The 17804-nt window shown below is 41.5% G+C and overlaps 1 protein-coding gene across 3 annotated transcripts in view; it reads left to right on the top strand.

The window, feature by feature from the left end:
* The window catches only part of SH3RF3 (SH3 domain containing ring finger 3), a 570619-nt gene that overhangs the window by 394015 nt on the left and 158800 nt on the right, over positions 1-17804 (top strand). For 2 of the 3 annotated variants that reach the window (XM_043997997.1, XM_043997996.1), the window contains one exon: positions 5731-6084. The exons of the other annotated variant lie outside the window; for it this stretch is intronic. In XM_043997997.1, the coding sequence (XP_043853932.1) occupies positions 5731-6084 (354 nt within the window). The remainder of the gene's footprint in view (positions 1-5730; positions 6085-17804) is intronic. 3 annotated transcript variants of the gene reach the window in all.

Below are 17804 nucleotides of genomic sequence, written 5' to 3'. Positions count from 1 at the left end.
GTTCACCTGCTAACCTATCAACCCATGGGAAATCAGCCTTCTCTTGTAAAGGTATTGCATTGATTTTACCTCTCAAACTTGCTGGCTCTCACTCACTGAGAGTTCTCTTCCTAAAGGGAAAAAACAGCATATTATCACAGAGAATGTGCTAGACTTGTCAGAAAAATCCATACTCAAATCTTGCCTCAGCTACTTAATATCTTGGTGACCTCAGGTAAGCCACTTATGAGGATCAAATGAAATTACCTATGTAAAGTAACTACATTGTACTTTAAAGTATGTGTCCACTAGCATTATAATTATTGCCATGGATTGGAGTTAGAATAAAATTAGAGAGGGCCCAGGAAAGAATAAGACAAATGCAAGACCAGGTTTGCTTGTTACTCCATAATGATTTTTGTCAAACTTAGGGACTATGGATTGTCGATGTACAATTGTAGATGCCTAGTGCCTCAGTTGTAGCCCAAACCTTACATGGGATTATGGGAAAAAAGACTTGTAAATCCATATATTTCATTCAGAAGATGAGGAAATTGAGGTTCAGAGAGGCAGAATCTTTAGGCAGAATCATGAAGTAGTCTATTTTTGATGCTTTTTCTTCTGTTATTCTCTCCTTCTTCTGGTGGATCCCCTCCCTTAAGGGCCCCAGTGCCCTCATGTTGATTCCTATCCAGTCCTCTCTTCCCTATTTCTTCCATACTCTTTGGTCATCAGCCCAAGCTACAGATTTTTCTTGATCCTCTCCCTAATAACAAAACCTCCTAAACTTGTGTCTTATTCTCCCAAAGCCTTCCAAATTGGTTCCCATGGAACCAATTAACTTTGTAGTTTAACATAAATCATAGAATCTTACAACTAGAAGGAAGCTCAGAGATCATGTGACCTTTCCTTTCATTCTAAAAATGAAGATACCAAGAATCAAAGGTGGTCAGTGATTTGCACAAGGTCCTATAGCTAGTCCATAGCAGGGTTAAGACTAGATGCCCCTTTTCCTGACTCTTTCTATAATACCACCATGCCTCCTTGGGGGGGGGGCAGAGCAGGAAGAGAAGAAAATCTCTAACATGGGGAATGCCAGGTACTATGGCCTGTCAGTGCAGAGAGACTACAAGGCAGAAATATATAAGTTCTTGATACTGTGTCTTTTCACTGATACCATATAGGCACTGTGTGTGAGCTTGATCTGTCTCTGTTTGGAAGTCTGATTTAAGCCAGAGCTTTAGCTGTAGGATGGGGTTAAACACAAGGCAAGTTGGTTCACATCAGGCAACCAGCTGCCCTTGTGGGAGGAGGAAACTCCATCTTTTATATCCTTCCCATGCTTAGAGTTCATCTCTCTAAAAAAGCAAGAATAAAAGTTAAAAATAGAGAGTGTGCCTTGGTGATTGTGACCCTTAATGGTTACCACGAAGACTTTGGTCCTAGTAGATAATTCCAGGACCACTTCGATCAGTGAACATTTCTTTCTCCCTTAAAGACCACCTTCTTCTGTCATTTGCCCCTTTCTTTTAGCTTCACAATTAAAAAGGGACCCTTTCAGGTAGTAGATAAGGTAGGACTCAAATACCAGCCCATAGAGAGACTCTCCTTGATGTAGTGGGCATTTTTATACTCATTCTTTGTTCTTCTCCTCCTCCAACCCACCACCACCACCAACAACAACAACACACACAAAAAAATCACAATTAAGTAATGAGTTTACCCTCAATAAATGGCTTCTAAATGAAATTAGAGAGGGTCCAGGAAAGAATAAGACAGATGCAAGACTAGGTTTGCATGTTTCTCCATAATGCCTGCTGACTCAGTTGGAGCCCAAGCCTTACATGGGATTATGGAGAAAAGCACCTGGAAATCCATACCTCTCATTTATAAATGAGGAAACTGAAGCTGAGAGAGACAGGGTAGGCACTCAGGTGGAATTAACAGAGCCAGGGTAAGGACCCAGGTCTTCCGACTCCAAATTCAGTGTTTCTTCCTCCATATTATGTCAGCCATTAGGTAGCTGTTTTTGAGATGTACTTGCTTTGCTAATAGAATTCACTTGCAAAGAAAAACAATGGCTTTAGGAATTGTTTATTACTATATATTTACATTTCATTAAAATATAAGCTCCTTGGCGGGCAGCTAGGTGGCACAGCGGATAAAGCACTGGCCCTGGATTCAAGAGGACCTGAGTTCAAATCTGGCCTCAGACACTTGACACGTACTAGCTGTGTGACCCTGGGCAAGTCACTTAGCCCTCATTGCCCCGCCCCCCCCCCAATATATATATATACCCTCCTTGAGGGTAGGGACTATTTTGTCTTTGTCAGTATCCTTGGTGTGTAATAAATTTTTGTTGATTGATATTTTAAACTGGATATTCAATAGGCTTTTCAAACTTAACATGTCTAAAACAGAACTCATTATCTTCTCTCCCAAAGCCTATTCTTCTGAACTTCCCTGTTTCTAACAAGAGTGCCACTATTTGTCTAGCCATCTAGGTTCAAAACTTTGGCATGATCCCTGACCCATCACTCTTATTCATCCCACATACCCATTGTTGTTTAATTATTTTCAGTCATGTCTGACTCTTCATAACCCCTTTTGAGATTTTCTTGGCAAAGATACTGAAGGGATTTGCCATTTCCTTCTCCAGCTCACTTTGTAGATGAAGAAACTGAGGCAAACAGGGTTAAGTGACTTGCCCACGGTCACACAGCTAGTAACTGCCTGAAGCCATATTTGAACTTAGGTTTTCTTGACTCTAAGCCTAGTGCTGTATCCACTGTGCCACCTAACTGCTCCACATATCCAATCACTTGTCAAATCTTGGCATGATTGTTCCATGTGTCTTCTTCTGCCTACTCATACAATCCTTATAGTCCTCTATCCCCTGGTAGAGCCATATCTCCTTTCCTAAAGTGTAATAATGACTAACCTCCCATATAAATAACTCCCCCATCATAAAAAATAAAGGGCAAAGCATTAGAGATAGTTAGAATGTTAAGCCCCACTGAGCCATGTCTCCCCTAAGATCTATATAGTTACTCCTTAGACTTGAACACGCCACCCATGGGGGAAGGACCCAGACGTTTCCAGAGGGCCAACTCTCTTCTTCCGGACCTACACAATCTACATAACTCACAGCATTAATAAAGTCCAAAATCAAGAATTCCATACATTGTAACCCTGGCCCTTGGTGTTCCTCATATCTGCCTCCTACTTGGTCCTAGGATTACTCCAATTGGCCCAGGAACTCAGAATTGTTCAAGGATTCCTCCTTTTCTCTCATGGAAATTTAGTCCAAGAACTGAATATTGTCCCATATCCTCCATTTATATCTACACAATAAAGAGATTTTTGTGTTTTATTTCATCTTTTTATGACAATTGTGCTTTATGGTTATAACCTTGGGATGAGCCATGTTGAAACATCAGGAATAAAAGACTCATGGTTTATTTGATAATCAGTATATATTTATTAACCATCTGCTGTGTGCCAGGCATTATGCTAAGTACTGGAAAAACAACTGGGGAGACTAAATGCCAGTACCTATGTACCAACAAGTTATATACTGGATAAATTGGGAGTAATTAACAGAGGGGAGGCACTAGAATTAAGAGTGACTGGGAAAGGCTAGAGGGGGAACAGGTGGAATTTTAGTTGGGGCTTGAAAGAAGCCAAGGAAACCTGGAGGCAGAGATGAGAAGGGATAGTGCTCTAAGCATGAAAAACAGCCAGTGAAAATGCCTGAAGCCAGAAGATAGAAAGCTTTGTAGGAAGAATAGCAAGAAGGCCACTATCATAGTATCAAAAAGTACATGGTGGGGGGTGTAAGAACACTGGAAAGTTTGGTGGAGGGAGAGCCAGAGCCAGAGCCAGAGCCAGAGCCAGAGCCAGAGCCAGTTATGAAGGGCTTTGAACCCAGAGGATTTTATTTTAAAGGGACTTTTCCAAGTTACAAGATACCATTTATGCTCCACAAAATACTCATTTGTATTCACTTGTTGTTCAGTCATTTTTCATTAGCGTCCAACTCTTTGTGACCCTATTTGCAGTTTTCTTGGCAAAAACACTGAAGTGGTTTACAATTTCCTCCTCCAGTTCATTTTTCAGATGAGGAAACTGAAGCAAACAAGGTTAAGTGACTTGCCCAGACTCACACAGCTAGTAAGTGTCTGAGGCCATATTTGAACTCTGGAAGATGACAACCCCTCCATGCCTAGCACTCTATCTGCTTACTATTCCACCTATCTGCCACAGTCCCATTTAGTATGCATACATAATTTATTCTTTAGAAATCACATGACAAAGAACAGGTAGATTCTTTGTGCCATATGTTAACCTGAAGGCTGCTGAGCATGAATCCCTTTACCTGAGGTCTATGTATAAGCTGTAACTCCTGGTACACTGAGGTTGTCATGTCTTATCTTCCTCTAAAGTATAGCTACTATCTATGATAGATACCAAGCATTCTTTGCAAAAAGTGTAGCTCTCTAACTTAAGGAATGCTCACTGAGTTTGTTGGAATGAAATACTAACAGTTACCATGTTGGAATTTGATCATGGAATTTCCATTGAGTCTTCTGATGGTTTATATTTTAATTATTATTCATATACTATTATTTAATTGCTATTATGGATCAGAGTCTCTTCTGAAAGGTATCTGCCTTGAAAATATTACTTCTTAATGAGTAGAATAATGCAAAAAAAAGATACCCCAGCTCTTGGCCATCTTCCCCAGGAATTTTTTTAGTCTTGGTCATATGACCATTAGGCACTGGACTAGGAATCAAAAGAAGATAGTCCAGGTTCTAGTCCAGCTGAATAATTGTGAGACATTGGAGAAGTCACTTGATCTCTTATGACCCTTAGTTTTATCATCTGGAAAATGAGGGAGTTAAATTAGCTAATTCCCAAGCTCTCATCTAGACTCAGATGCTTGATCATGTGACCAGAAAGACCATTTTGGGGGCAGATAGGAGCAGAGGCTCTTGTAATTACCCCATCTTGGTTTACTACTAAAAGTCAAAACTTCTTACTCCTAAAATCATAACATTCAGATGGAAACTCATTGACTCTCAGCAATGAAGAACAAATTAGAAATTTAGCACTCTGGTCATGATTATCAGATTTTCTGAAAGTGATCCAAGACTATAAAGGGAAGTCCTAAAAGCCAGTCATAATGTTAAATCTAGGCTAGAGAAATAAGACCACAGTTCACTGAAGCATACCTTCAAACATTCAGAATGTGTCTGACAACTTTCACTGTTTGGCTAGCTGTTGGATTTTTCCTGGAAAAAATGGTATCTTGTCCCTCACTGTCCTTGCTCATCTCTTGAGCTTAGTACACCAGAATTGTAGATCACAGTAAAAGATTTGAACAAAACCTAGTAGGCTTAGCTTTAAAAAGAAAGAGAGGAAATCTCATGTGTTCTTTAAGTCTCCTGCTTTCCGTCACAGATCCATGAACCTTTCTGGGAGTGCAGCTCCTCTAGAAAACTTTTCAATAAAACCTACAGATTTCACTCCATCTCTTAAAAAAAAAAAGTTTGGGGTTTTTTCTTTTTTAATGTAGCATTTGTGCTAGATCAGGGTACTAGAAAGAACCGACCCATTTGGAGACTTTGCCAGTATCTATTTAAAAAGTGCTAATAGAGAAAGGGAGAGAGTACAAAGAGCTGGAAATAGCATGTGACAATTATTTAATGTTCCCCCTCCCCCCTTTTTTTCCCCTCTTGCACTCAGCTCAACGAATCCGCCAAACAGCTTATTGAGATGGACAAGACATGCTTAGCTGCTGCATCTGGCTGTGATGTCTCCCTGCCATCTGACACCAGCATGTCAGGCAGTCTGGCCCAGTGTTCTACCTTAAGCAGCTCGGGAGCAGTCAGTGCCATTCAGCGGCGTATCGATGGCAAGAAGAATGCCAAGAAACGCCACTCCTTCACTGCCCTCAGTATGACGCACAAATCCTCCCAGGCTATGAGCAATAGGCATTCCATGGAAATTAGTGCTCCTGTTTTGATCAGCTCTAGTGATCCCCGGGCTGCTACCAGAATTGGAGAGTTGACTCACCTTTCATCCAGTGCTCCAGCCCAGGTAACAACACAAGATCATGCTAATACTGAGCTGGGGTAGTGATAAGGTCAGATCAATGGCTCCCCTCACTGGAGCTATGCAGAGGTGCTAAGGGGACACAGGTCTTACAGAACATGGTTTTATGCATGCCTTCATTTGGGGGGCTTACTCCTCATCTTGATTCCCAGCCACCGACCCTGCTGACGAGTGATAAAAATAGGCTATTATAAAGTGGTGGAGGATAAAGTGATAGAATCTGACCCCCAAAAGAATGGTTTCTGGCAAGACAGAATGAATTTCCAGAGGGATAGTGTTCATTTTAGTTGGGTTGTCATGATATAACCTAATGGAAAGAACAATCTTCTTTATGCTGGATTCTAGGTTCGTAGATACTCAGTGGATGTTGAATATGATTCTGTTGGTTCTGAGCCCATCACAGACTCTTCTTTGAATCCCATTCTGAGGCAAATGGCCCCCTTGTACCTTGATAATTTGTTTTGGGTTGAAAGGCAATAGACAGGATCCATCCCATGATGTAGTCCTTCCTTCTTCTGGTTTACTTATTATTGTGGCCAATGGGCTCACACACTAAGATTTTGGGTTCCGGTTACCATTTTAAAAACTATTCTTGGTCAATGAAAATGAAAGCTTTTGCCTGCATTGCCGTCTCCCTGGTCCCATTCCCTCCAACGAGTTGTCTTCCTGACCCTCTGCTGTCACACAGACAGAATACAGGTAGTTTGGTGGCTCTTCATTCCAACCTCTCCTTAACTGTGTCATTCTAAGCTACATGGACAGTTTCAGAGAAGAAAGTCTCAAGCCCTTATTATTTGGAAATGGGTAACAATTAACAGGCAGGGAAAGAATAGTGTGTTTGGGTCTGGTCTGTGAGAGGGAGTGAGTGGGGAAGGAGAGGGAGGGAAGAGGAGGGAAAGAAAATGCAAAAGAGGAAGGGAGGAAGCAAGAAGACCAGAAAGATGGGAGAGACACTTGTCTCTTCCCAGATTTTCATATGAAATGTGAACCCTTTTTAGAGCCTGAGTAAATAATTTGGAACGAGAGAGGATCCCTTTCATGTCTGCCTAATTGTTGGTCATATTGGAAGATGTTTACTGGACCACAGACTTAGAGCTAGAAGCATCCTTTGAAGTCTTCTAGTCCACCTTGCTGACATATTTCTGCCTTTACGTGATGGTTGAACTGGGAAGACCAATGTCCTTCCAACCTAGAGGGAACTCAGATAAGTGGAATCTCTCATCTAGTTTTCCCATTATTCCCAAAGGGGGAATGGGGGAAAGTGAGAGGAGTCTGGGACTAAAATAGAGAAATTTCTGTGTCCTGTGCTTTTGAAATGCAACTCTCTCCTTCCTCTTTGGCTAGTCACTTGCTTTTCTCATATTCTTTCACCTTCAATAGCTTGCTAAATTCTGATTGTGAGTTAATGTTCCTCAAGCATCTTGAAATAGCCAGAGCTGAAAGTCACCGGAACAAATGCAATGTGTGGTTTCCATTTGATGGTAGAAAATAAATTGGTGGTATTTGATCCCCATTCTCCCCCCCCCCCCCCCCGCAAGAATGGCTTCTGTCAGAATCCACTGAATTTCCAGATGTTAATTTCAGTTGGGCTGGCATGTTATAGCCTAGTGGAAAGAAACATCAGGCAACCAATAAGATACAGACAGGATAAACTGGAGACCATCTTAGAGGGAAGTTGAATTCAAGTGAGTTAATCACCTGCCTAGTAGGAATAGAGCCAAGCCAAGGCTTTTAACTCCAAGGGAAAAGGTAGGCAGAGGAGAGGATAACAATTTAGAAGTACTAAAAACATGGAAAACCTAAAATTGATCCATCTCTAACCACAGATCCAACCTCTTACAAGTTGTACAACTCAAAGCTCTGATACTTTTGACTCCTATCCTGTGAAATTAACTGAGGGCAAAAGGATTTTTTTCTTAGGGTTAATGTATGTTATCTTGAGCATTCTATAAATGGAAATTAAAGCCAGGTATTTAACATTCATGAGCTTAGAGTATATACCCAATGCAAATACAGATAAATACATACAAAATATAAAACGATGTCACTTTCCAAGGGATTTGGGGAAGACCGTAGTTACTGGACAATCAGGATTGTTCTGAAGAAGGCAGCACTTGAACTGAGCCATGAAAAGGGTGAGGAAGGCATTTCAGGCATGTGGGATGGTCTGAGTAAAGGCAAGGGAGATGGGAAATGAATCCTCATGTACAGTAGGCCAATTTGAATGGATCTAGACTTCCTGAAGGACAGTAGTGTTCAGTAAGACTGGAAAAGTAGTGTGTGTGTATGTGTATACGTGTGTGTTCAGTCATTTTTGATTCTTGTCTGACTCATTGTGACCACATTTAGGGTTTTCTTGGCAAAGATACTGGAGTGGTTTGTCATTTCCTTCTCCAGTTCATGTTATGGATAAGGAAGCTACGGCAAACAGGGTTAAGTGACTGTCCCAGAGTCACACAGCTAGTAAATGTCTGAAGTCAGATTTGAACTCACAAAGATGAGTCTTCCTGATTCCAGCCCCAGCACTCTATCCACTGTGCTACCTAGGGCTTAAAGTCAAACAGAAGGGCTTGTATTTTTTTATATTTAAGGTCATCAAGAGCCACCTGAACTTCATAGGCAGGAGAGCTTTAGGAATATCAATTTGGCTGGTGGGTTGAAGATGGATTGGTGTGAGAGAAAGAGTGAAATTAAATTTGTTGGGATAAGATGAAGCCATGGGGATTTCCTACCACTACAAAATACTGAAGAGGGGGCCACCTCAGAGTTCTTTTGCTCCCAACCCCTTTCACTTTTAAATGATGTTCCTTGCTTGGGACATAAATTCAAAACCAGTCATCTTTTCATTTTTCCTTAGGGTTCTCAGAAAAGGAAGAAAGCAGGGACTTTTTTGCATATCTTTTCAGATATTTCCCATTATTTTATAGAACAGGAAGGCAGAAATCATGCTGGGACAACCCCTGCCTCCCTCCCTGCCATGAGCCTTTTGTCTAGGTATTTTCCTCAGTGACATTCTCCTTTGCAATCCTGATGTGTCATGACTCTATGTACACTGAGATGAAGGCTTATTCCTCCCTCTTCACCACTATCTTCCCATTCTCCCAATCATGGTTACAGAACATTTGTTTTTCCCTAAGAAAAATGGTTCTTTTCACAGCAGTCATAATGTAGTAAGCATAATGGGCAGAGTGATAGATTTGGAATCCTGAAGACCTAGACTCTTGGCCTGACTCAGACATTTAATAGCTCTATGACCTTGGGCAAGTCACAAGACTTTGAGCCTCCATTTCTTTGTCCAGGTATCTACCTCCCAGGGTTGTTGTGAGGATATAATGTACAGTGTTGTGCAAACCTTACCACACTATATGGATGTTTGCTGTCATAATAATTATTATTGTGTGCATGTCCTAAACCAAAAAAAGGCACTTATTCACAAAATGCCTGAGGACCTCCCTGTCCCTTCCCCACCTGCAATACTGCCCTTGACAGCCCTGTGCCACTAATTGTACTAGATCACCATTGCAGCTGTGTACTTGAAGTAAAAATCCCATTTTGTCAGGACTATGGATTTTCATTTAGATTGCTTGCGGTACGTGTGTATATTTCTCATATAAAAACAGTTTCCATTTCCTCCTCTTTCCCTTTTTCCCTTAATTATTCACTTGATGTGAAAAACAGGGTTGGGAGTGTGCTGTGAGGCTCACTTGGGTGATTCTGTTGCCCATTTTTCCTCCTTTGCACTCATGCCAGCAGTGATGCCCTCCCTTTGTGAGAGGTGCCAGGGGCTTCAGAGACCAGCCCTTCATGTTGTAATCCTTCCCCTTTGCCAAAATTAGTCAGCAAGGGAAAATCCAGGTCGTCTGAAGGCATGTCGTCTTTGGTGGGTGCCAAATAGCAGATAACCATGGCAACCAAGCCAGTTCTCTCTTCATCCTGGGCCAGTTGCTTTTTGGAAAAGGAGAAGCTGCAGACTACAGGTGCAGAATAAGGCATGTCCGTCAGATGTGGTCAGTGTGTCCATTCGTTTTGTTTAATTGTACTCCTTTGTAACAGGATAAGGATAGGGACCAGGCTGCACCTCTGGTAGAGAACCGCTAAGTGGGGACGCTCTGTTTTCCAATGCAGGTTTGTAACTTAGAGCACCCAGCAGTTAAATGACTTGTCCAGGATCACAGAACCAGTAGGTTTCAGAGATAGGACTTGAACTCAGGACTTCCTATCTTCACTACACCTTACTGCCCTTCTCTTTGTTATAAGGGAGAGTTAGATGAAGGAGAAGATTAAGAAATGAAAGTTGTCTTTCTAAAAAATGATTAATAAAAATTAAAATTAATAAAATATTTTTAACGTATAAGGGGATGAGAGAGCCTCCTCTTGATCATGATAAGCCAAATGGCAGTCAAGATCTATACCGTGTGGGACTCTAATCAGGTTGTGTTGGTTGGTTGGAGAAGAGAAGCCAAAATTATCTGCAGATAAGTTGTTTAATGTGGCCAAAGTTGACCATGATCTTGCTGGCTGAGTAAAAATCCAATAAAGTTAAGCTTCCTTGAGAATCCACCTGGTCACATTACTCCTACTTCGAAAACCTGTCAATGGCTCCCCATTGCCGGCTCAGGAAAGTTAGACTCCCTTTGCCTGATATTCTGGACTCTCCCCAATCTGGTACCATAATACCTCATGTTCTGGACCTCCACATACTCTGTATTCATATGCTTTAACCAAGCTAAGGAATTTGTCATTCCCATCTCCGAACTGGACTTCCCACTCTCCCACACCCTCTCCCTTTTGACATCCTCTCCATCAAGAGGTAGTCAAATGCCACCTCTTCCAGCAAGTTTTCCCAGACCCCTGATCTATAATTAACTTCCCCTGACCCAACTTGCATACCTCCCACAGCCTTTATTTGCCCCTCTCTTGACACTTACATATCATTTCACATTATAGTAATATGTGTATATATCCTTTCCTCTACCAGACATGAAACTGCTTGAGAATAAAGGTCATGTCTTATTTGAAGCTAGCATCTCCCTCACAATGGTACACATCGAGAAAGCCCTTGATAAGGATTAGCCAAGAGCTCACAAGTTTTCCTTTCTCCTCCTTCCTTTATGCTGGTTCAGCTGCTATTTCCCTAAGCCCCAGAGAGTTGATATAGTTAGTGAGCCACACTCAGGATTTTTAGTCATTTAACCAGAGAAAAACCAGCATTGATAGACACATGATGATTGCTAGGCTCTGCACAAATCCTTTTCAAGATCAAAAAGGCCCAGCTGTCATCTAATTGTTCATGCCAAGGCCTCACACCATTTCAGGCACCGTACCCCGAGGCTGCTTCATCAGGATCCATTGAATAGGACAATGATGATGTTGGCTCCTGGCCTAGAATTCCCTTACAGAAATCCTACCCGCATTTCCATGTGTTCATGTAGTTATAAATCTTTGGGTCTCCTTAATGAACTCTCTCTTTTCTCAGTCAGATCGACGTCTCAATGGTAGACCTGCACTCTATCTCCTTACCTATTCATGGGGCAGGATTCTCAAAGCCTTTCTGCTCTGTATGGAAAATTACCACAGGACTAGATTTTCATTCTCTGGTATATCAGGCTTGAGTTTCCTGAGTTCACATACGTGCCCTTTAAGATTCCTTTCAGCCCTAGATCCAGTGAGCTCATGCTTAATAGTTCTACAACTATGGACAAATTGTTTAAATTTTCTGACCTCTCCGTTATCTGATCTGCAAATATGGAGGTGATGCTTGTCCCTACATCCCTTTCAGGGTTGTGGTGAGACAATCATTTTATTATCTGAAGAAGCCTTTTATGGAGTTGGTGTTATTGTTAGTCAATCATTTCAGGCACTTTGCACATATACAAATGTATCTTTCTCTAGGCATGCCACCATAAAGGTGTGCTGGAGCCAACTCCTTCAGACTCAAGAGAAGCAACTGGTCACTTTTCAGTATGAACATTTTTACTCCAGAAATCTGCAAATGCTATAAATCAGGACTTAATCTGTTGCTTTGTTGATTTCTAGCCGGCTTTCCAGAGACCTGGTTGTTGAACATTGACCCAGCACACCTCTGGTAAAATGTCATCTATAGGGGCAGCTAGGTGGCACAGTGGATAAAGCACCAGCCCTGGATTCAGGAGGACCTGAGTTCAAATCCAGCTTCAAACATTTGACACTTACTAGCTGTGTGATCCTGGGCAAGTCACTTAACCCTCATTGTCCCGCAAAAAACGAAATACAAAAACAAAACAAACAAAACAAAACAAAACAAAAAACCAAAACCCAAACGGATCTCAGACCAGTTAATCCAGCCTGATTATTCTGTAATCCATGGAGGATTAATTGATTTGAGCACAATCACATAGTGAGTAAGCTACAGGGGTAAGATTTGGACCCTCCCTCCTTCTAACTCCCTTCTCAAAAAGAGGCAATGTTTTCAAATGTGAGGACACACAGAAAACTCACATATAAGTTACAGGTTAAAGTAAATAAAGGCTGAGACAGGTTATCCAAAACTCAGAAGGAAACCTATATTACCACTTTCTGAAGATACATCCTGCCCAACTTGCAGTGAAACAGAGCTTTTTTATGATAGCACTTAATGTGATACCATTTATACAGCACTTGAAAGTTTGCAAAATCGTTAATATCCATTACCTTACTTGATTCTAACATCAACAAACAGTAACAGCAAACAGCTAGCATTTATATAGTGCTTTTTATATGCCAGGAATTTGGGGGGTAGGTGTGGTTATTGTTCCCATTTTGCAGTTGAGGAAACTGAGGCTGAGCTAGTTTAAGTGATTTGCCCACAGTCACACAGATAGTAAGTGACTGAGGCAGGGCTTGATTTCAGGTCTCCCTGACCCTAAATCCAGCCCTCCACCCAGAACAAAGTGTCTGAAGCTTTCTGATTCTTTTGTTATTCCTAATCTCACTGCTACCAGGGCTTTTGATGTTCTTTTTGGCCTACTCTCCCTATTTTCCCCTTAGAATCACAATACCATAGACTGGTAATTGAAAGGGACCTTGTTGTTGTTGTTCAGTCATTTTCCAGTTGTCTCACTCTTCGTGACCCCATTTAGAGTTTTCTTGGCAAAAATACTGGATTGGTTTGCCATTTCCTTCTCCAGCAAGGTTAAGTGATTTGCCCAGGATCACACAACTAGTACATAGCTCATAAGTATCAGAGGCCAGATTTGAACTCATGAAGATGAGTTCCTGACTGCAGACCCAACACTCTATCCACTGTATCACTTAGCTGTCCCAATCACCTTAGAGCAGGTGTAATTTTTCATATCTCTGAATCCTGATAATTGCTTTTCTGTTCTCTGGTCAAACATTTCTTTTCTCTACCAAAGGTACTCCCTTTTCCTTTTTCCCCCTCTCTTTTTCCTTATAATTAAAATGAGAGGGTTTAACTAAATGTTCTCTAAGGTCCCCTTCCAGCTTTAAATCCCACAGTCGTATTATTTTAACCTTTCATTTCAATGACATCAAATATCTCTTCCATTTTACTTTTTCCAAAGAAATAGTAGCAAGCTATTGCTAATATGGGAGCCTAGGGTTCCTGGACTCAAGCTCCCTGCTCCATCAATAGGTATATGATCCACTAAGAGTAGTGTTTGGTGTTTTTTTGTTTTTGTTTTTTGCATTAAGAAGACATTTGTCTTATGGTGACATAGGTGGGGAAAATATTGGCTTAGAAGGACCAAAGGGAAAAGTTGACAGTTGTTGCTGCTGATAGTCAGTGGTGAGGAGGTGGGGAGGAAAAACTAGAAGAAAAAGGAGGAAGAGAGTGATTCTTTCAGGCAAAGAATTCAAAGGTACTCATTTCACACTGGTCTAGTAACCAGCGGTGTACTGGTGAGTCTGACACTATAGCCTCTCTGGGAATTCTGGCAATAGAAATTCCTTCTGGCATAGCTTGTTAAGCATCAGATCCAGGCAGCTACAAGTCTGTTATGCATCACAAAACTCCAAGTCTGAAAATTCCTTAGGAGCTGAAGAATAGTTTCTGCTTTTCAACCTGAAGAGAGCAAAAGGATAGAGACTGGAGAAACAGAAAGTGAAGGCGATGTTTACAGATTCTTAACCTAGATCCTGTGGGAATTTATTTTGATTTGGGGACCCTGCCTTTGGGCTGAGATTAAAAAGCCTTAAGCTCTCAGGGGTTTTTTCTGTGTGAGGGGCTGGTGCCCCTCCCCCTCCACTTCAGCTGAGCCAAAAAAGCCCCATGGGCTTTTCAGGACGCCAGGTCAGACTGCTGGGGGGGGGGGGGGAAAGCCCCAGCTCCCTACACCCTGAGGGGAGCTGCCCGGAGATCCCAAGCTTGTCCTGCCATTCCCTAGCATAGCCTGTGTGGAGGTCCTAGATGCACAGCAAGGGGCATGGGCCCCTTGAGCTCCGCTGGGCACAGCCCTAGTGCGGCAGGCAGATTAGCTTGGCATGTGCGGGGGTGCAGAGAGCCCGAGGTTTGAGGGGACAGAAGGAAAAAATAAAAAATATATACACACACACACACACACACACACACACACACAGGGGGAGGTAGCGAGACAGGGAAGGGGGGACACCAGAGGACTAGGAGGATGCAGGGAGGCCAGAAGTTTAAAAGGACGGACAAAAGGAGGGCTGCTATAAGGACACTAAGGAGACTGAGGCTGTGTAAAGAGAGAGGCTGACAGAGACAGAGAAAAAGCTAAGAGCAAGGAAGAAGAATGCCAGAAGGCTAGAGTTGCGGAGAAGTTGGTGAGAAAGGGACTCTAGAGATGCCAGGGGGTTGGCAACAGAGGTGAGGACACTAAGAGGCTTTTCAGGGGGGTCAACAAAATGAAAGGGGCTTGGAGTTAGAAGTGAAAGTGAAGCAAGGAAGCTGGAGTAAAGGAGAAAAAGAGTGAAAGTTAGAGAAAGCTGGAGCATACCCTAAGGCAGGAGGTAGCAAAGGCCCCTATTTCATTAAAAGCAGACAGGTAGTATAATTTGCATTTCTTAACCCTTATCATTTACATTGATTTTTATAGATAAACTCTGCTTTGGTTATTTAATTAAGAGGTTTCTTAATCTTTTGCTTATCAATTTGGGAGCAGTGTGGAGAAATTTTGTAAAGGGCCCATATTAAATTAATAGCAGTCAGATAGCCAGCCAGTCAAAAGTCCCCAGATTAATCACACAGATAGCTTAGTCCTCCAGTCAGTTTTGCCCCCCCCCCCAAATTAGGCCTAAGCTATTTAAAAATATTTCCACAATCCTGCTCTCCAATTTGTGAAGGGAAAATTCAGCAAAATTGGGGATGTACCCAAGACTTCCTCTCCCACTTTAAAACACATTTTTCTCCCCATTCTTGGTCCCCAATAAATAGAGTTGTCAGAACATCTGTCCCAGCAGTTCTGCATTTTCCTAGCAAGATAGATTGTCCTGTTCCTTTGAGAAAGAAGGATAGAAAGGATCCACGTTCTGGTTTGATCTGTCCTATTTCAGGACTTTAGAATCTTGCTGAGATGCTAAATGTCATAAATGGCAGGGTCGATATTCACATCTATCCATATCTCAGTTTTAAACATATCCAAAATGGGAAAGGGAGGACAAGGGGAAGGAAATCAGTACTCTAAGAAAATGAATTGTCTTCTGCGAACACCAAGGAGACAAACATCTTCTATAGATTTGGGTATTAAAGCTTCATAAAAGTGCTGATATCCAAAGGCAGATTCCCTATTAAAATCCACAAATGGGATTTACCAAGAACAATTTGTATAAGACAATACCCCCCCCCAAATTGGGACCTACTCGTCCCGTGGGAGAGTTAGGTCAAATTTGAAATAAAAAGGTAGTCAAACACACATGTAGAGAACATGGAGGACTAAGGGATATCTCAAAACTCCTGGCCTTGAGAGTTTTTCTCCCCTCTTCATTCATAGTCCTCTGGAGGCCCTGAGGATTAATACCTTTCTGGAATCCACAGTGTGTGCTTCTGCCTTCAAAGATCATGCCTCCTGAATCCACCATCATCCTCAGAAAAATGCCTTTCCACAGGCACTTTCCTGTCTTCATCTACTACCACTCCAGCAGCCACTGCTAACACCTTTGATGGACTCTGCTACCTACTTTTGTTGCCAAGTAAAACCTTGGATGATGGCTAATGGAGATCAAAAACTTGCTTGAGCACTCCTAGACAGCCAGTTGGGAGATAGAGCAGTTGTTCTTCCTTCCATTTGGCAAAAATGTAGCATTTCTGCCTCACTGATTCTTCCCTACCCCCTATCCCTTGGAAGGAAAAGAGAGACCACCAGGTCATATTTTTGTAGGTAAACTCAGTTTCAGCTTAGCACTTCACACAATACCTCCCCCGTGGGCATGCATGGCTGCAAACAGGCTTCCAAAACTCTGTGGGTTGGATTGGAACCAGTCAGGAAATAATCCAGATAACCCACCATGCAAATCCAAACATACTTTCAGCACTGGGACATTGTTGGCCAATCCCCCTCCCCTCAACCAGTACTTAAGAAATGTTTTCTTCTAGGGAATAGGGACTCCCTGCTACTTAGAGAGTATCACAGTCACTGATCCAACCATTCTGGAGAGCAATTTGGAATTATGCCCAAAGGGCTATAAAGCTGTGCATACCCTTTGACCCAGCAATATCACTTTTGGGTCTTTTTTCCCAAAGAGATCATAAAAAAGGGAAAAGGACCTACATGTACAAAAATATTTATAGCTGCTCTTTTTGTGGTGGCAAGGAATTGGCAATTGAGGGGATGTCCATCAATTGGGGAATGGCTGAACAAGTTGTGGTATATGAATGTAATGGAATTCTATTGTGCTGTAAGAAAGGATGAGCAGGAGAAGTTCAGAGAAACCTGGAAGGACTTGCATAAATTGATGATGAGTGAGATGAGCAGAACCAGAAGAACATTATACACAGTATCATCAACATTATGTGTTGATCAACTGTGATAGACTAGATTCTTCTCACCAATCCAACAGAACAAGAAAGTTCCAAAGGACTCATGATGGAAAAGGCCCTCAAAATCAAGAAGAAAAAAAAAAGAACTGTGGAATATGGATGCTGATTGGACCATACTATTTCTTTTGTTTTTGGTGCTGTTGTTTTTCTTTTTTGAGGTTTTTCCTTTTTGCTCTGATTCTTCTCTTATAACATGGCTGATGCAGAAATATCTTTAATGTTATTGTATATATATATATGTATATGTGTGTGTGTGTGTATATATATAATGTATATATGTATGTATATATGTGTGTGTGTGTGTGTGTGTGTGTATATATATATATATATATATATATATATATATATATATATATATATAACCTATATCAGATTGCCTGCTGTCTGGGGGAGGAGGGGAAGGAGGATAGGGAGAGAGAAAAATTTTAAATTGGAAATCTTACATAAATAAATGTTGAAAACTATCTCTACATGTAACTGGAAAATAATAAAATACTTTTATTTTTAAAAAAAGAAAGAAAAAACCCCAAAAAAGGTCATGAAAAATTGGACAGAACTAAAAATGACTAAAAAGCAACTAAAAAAAGAATTACACGGAGTTCTGGTGAAAACCAGTAGTTGAGGAAAAAAACCAGCTTGACCCGAGAGGAAACTACTCTTCAAAGATGAAGGGAGAAGTTCTTTCTCCTCCCTGCCCTAATGTCCATGAAATCCATCAGCAGAGCTATGC

The sequence above is a fragment of the Dromiciops gliroides genome, chromosome 3 (genome assembly GCF_019393635.1).
Source record: "Dromiciops gliroides isolate mDroGli1 chromosome 3, mDroGli1.pri, whole genome shotgun sequence".
In the NCBI taxonomy this organism is placed as follows: Eukaryota; Metazoa; Chordata; class Mammalia; order Microbiotheria; family Microbiotheriidae; genus Dromiciops; species Dromiciops gliroides.
The sequence above is the reverse complement of the archived record's forward strand: the minus strand, read 5'-3'. Positions and strand labels throughout refer to the sequence as shown.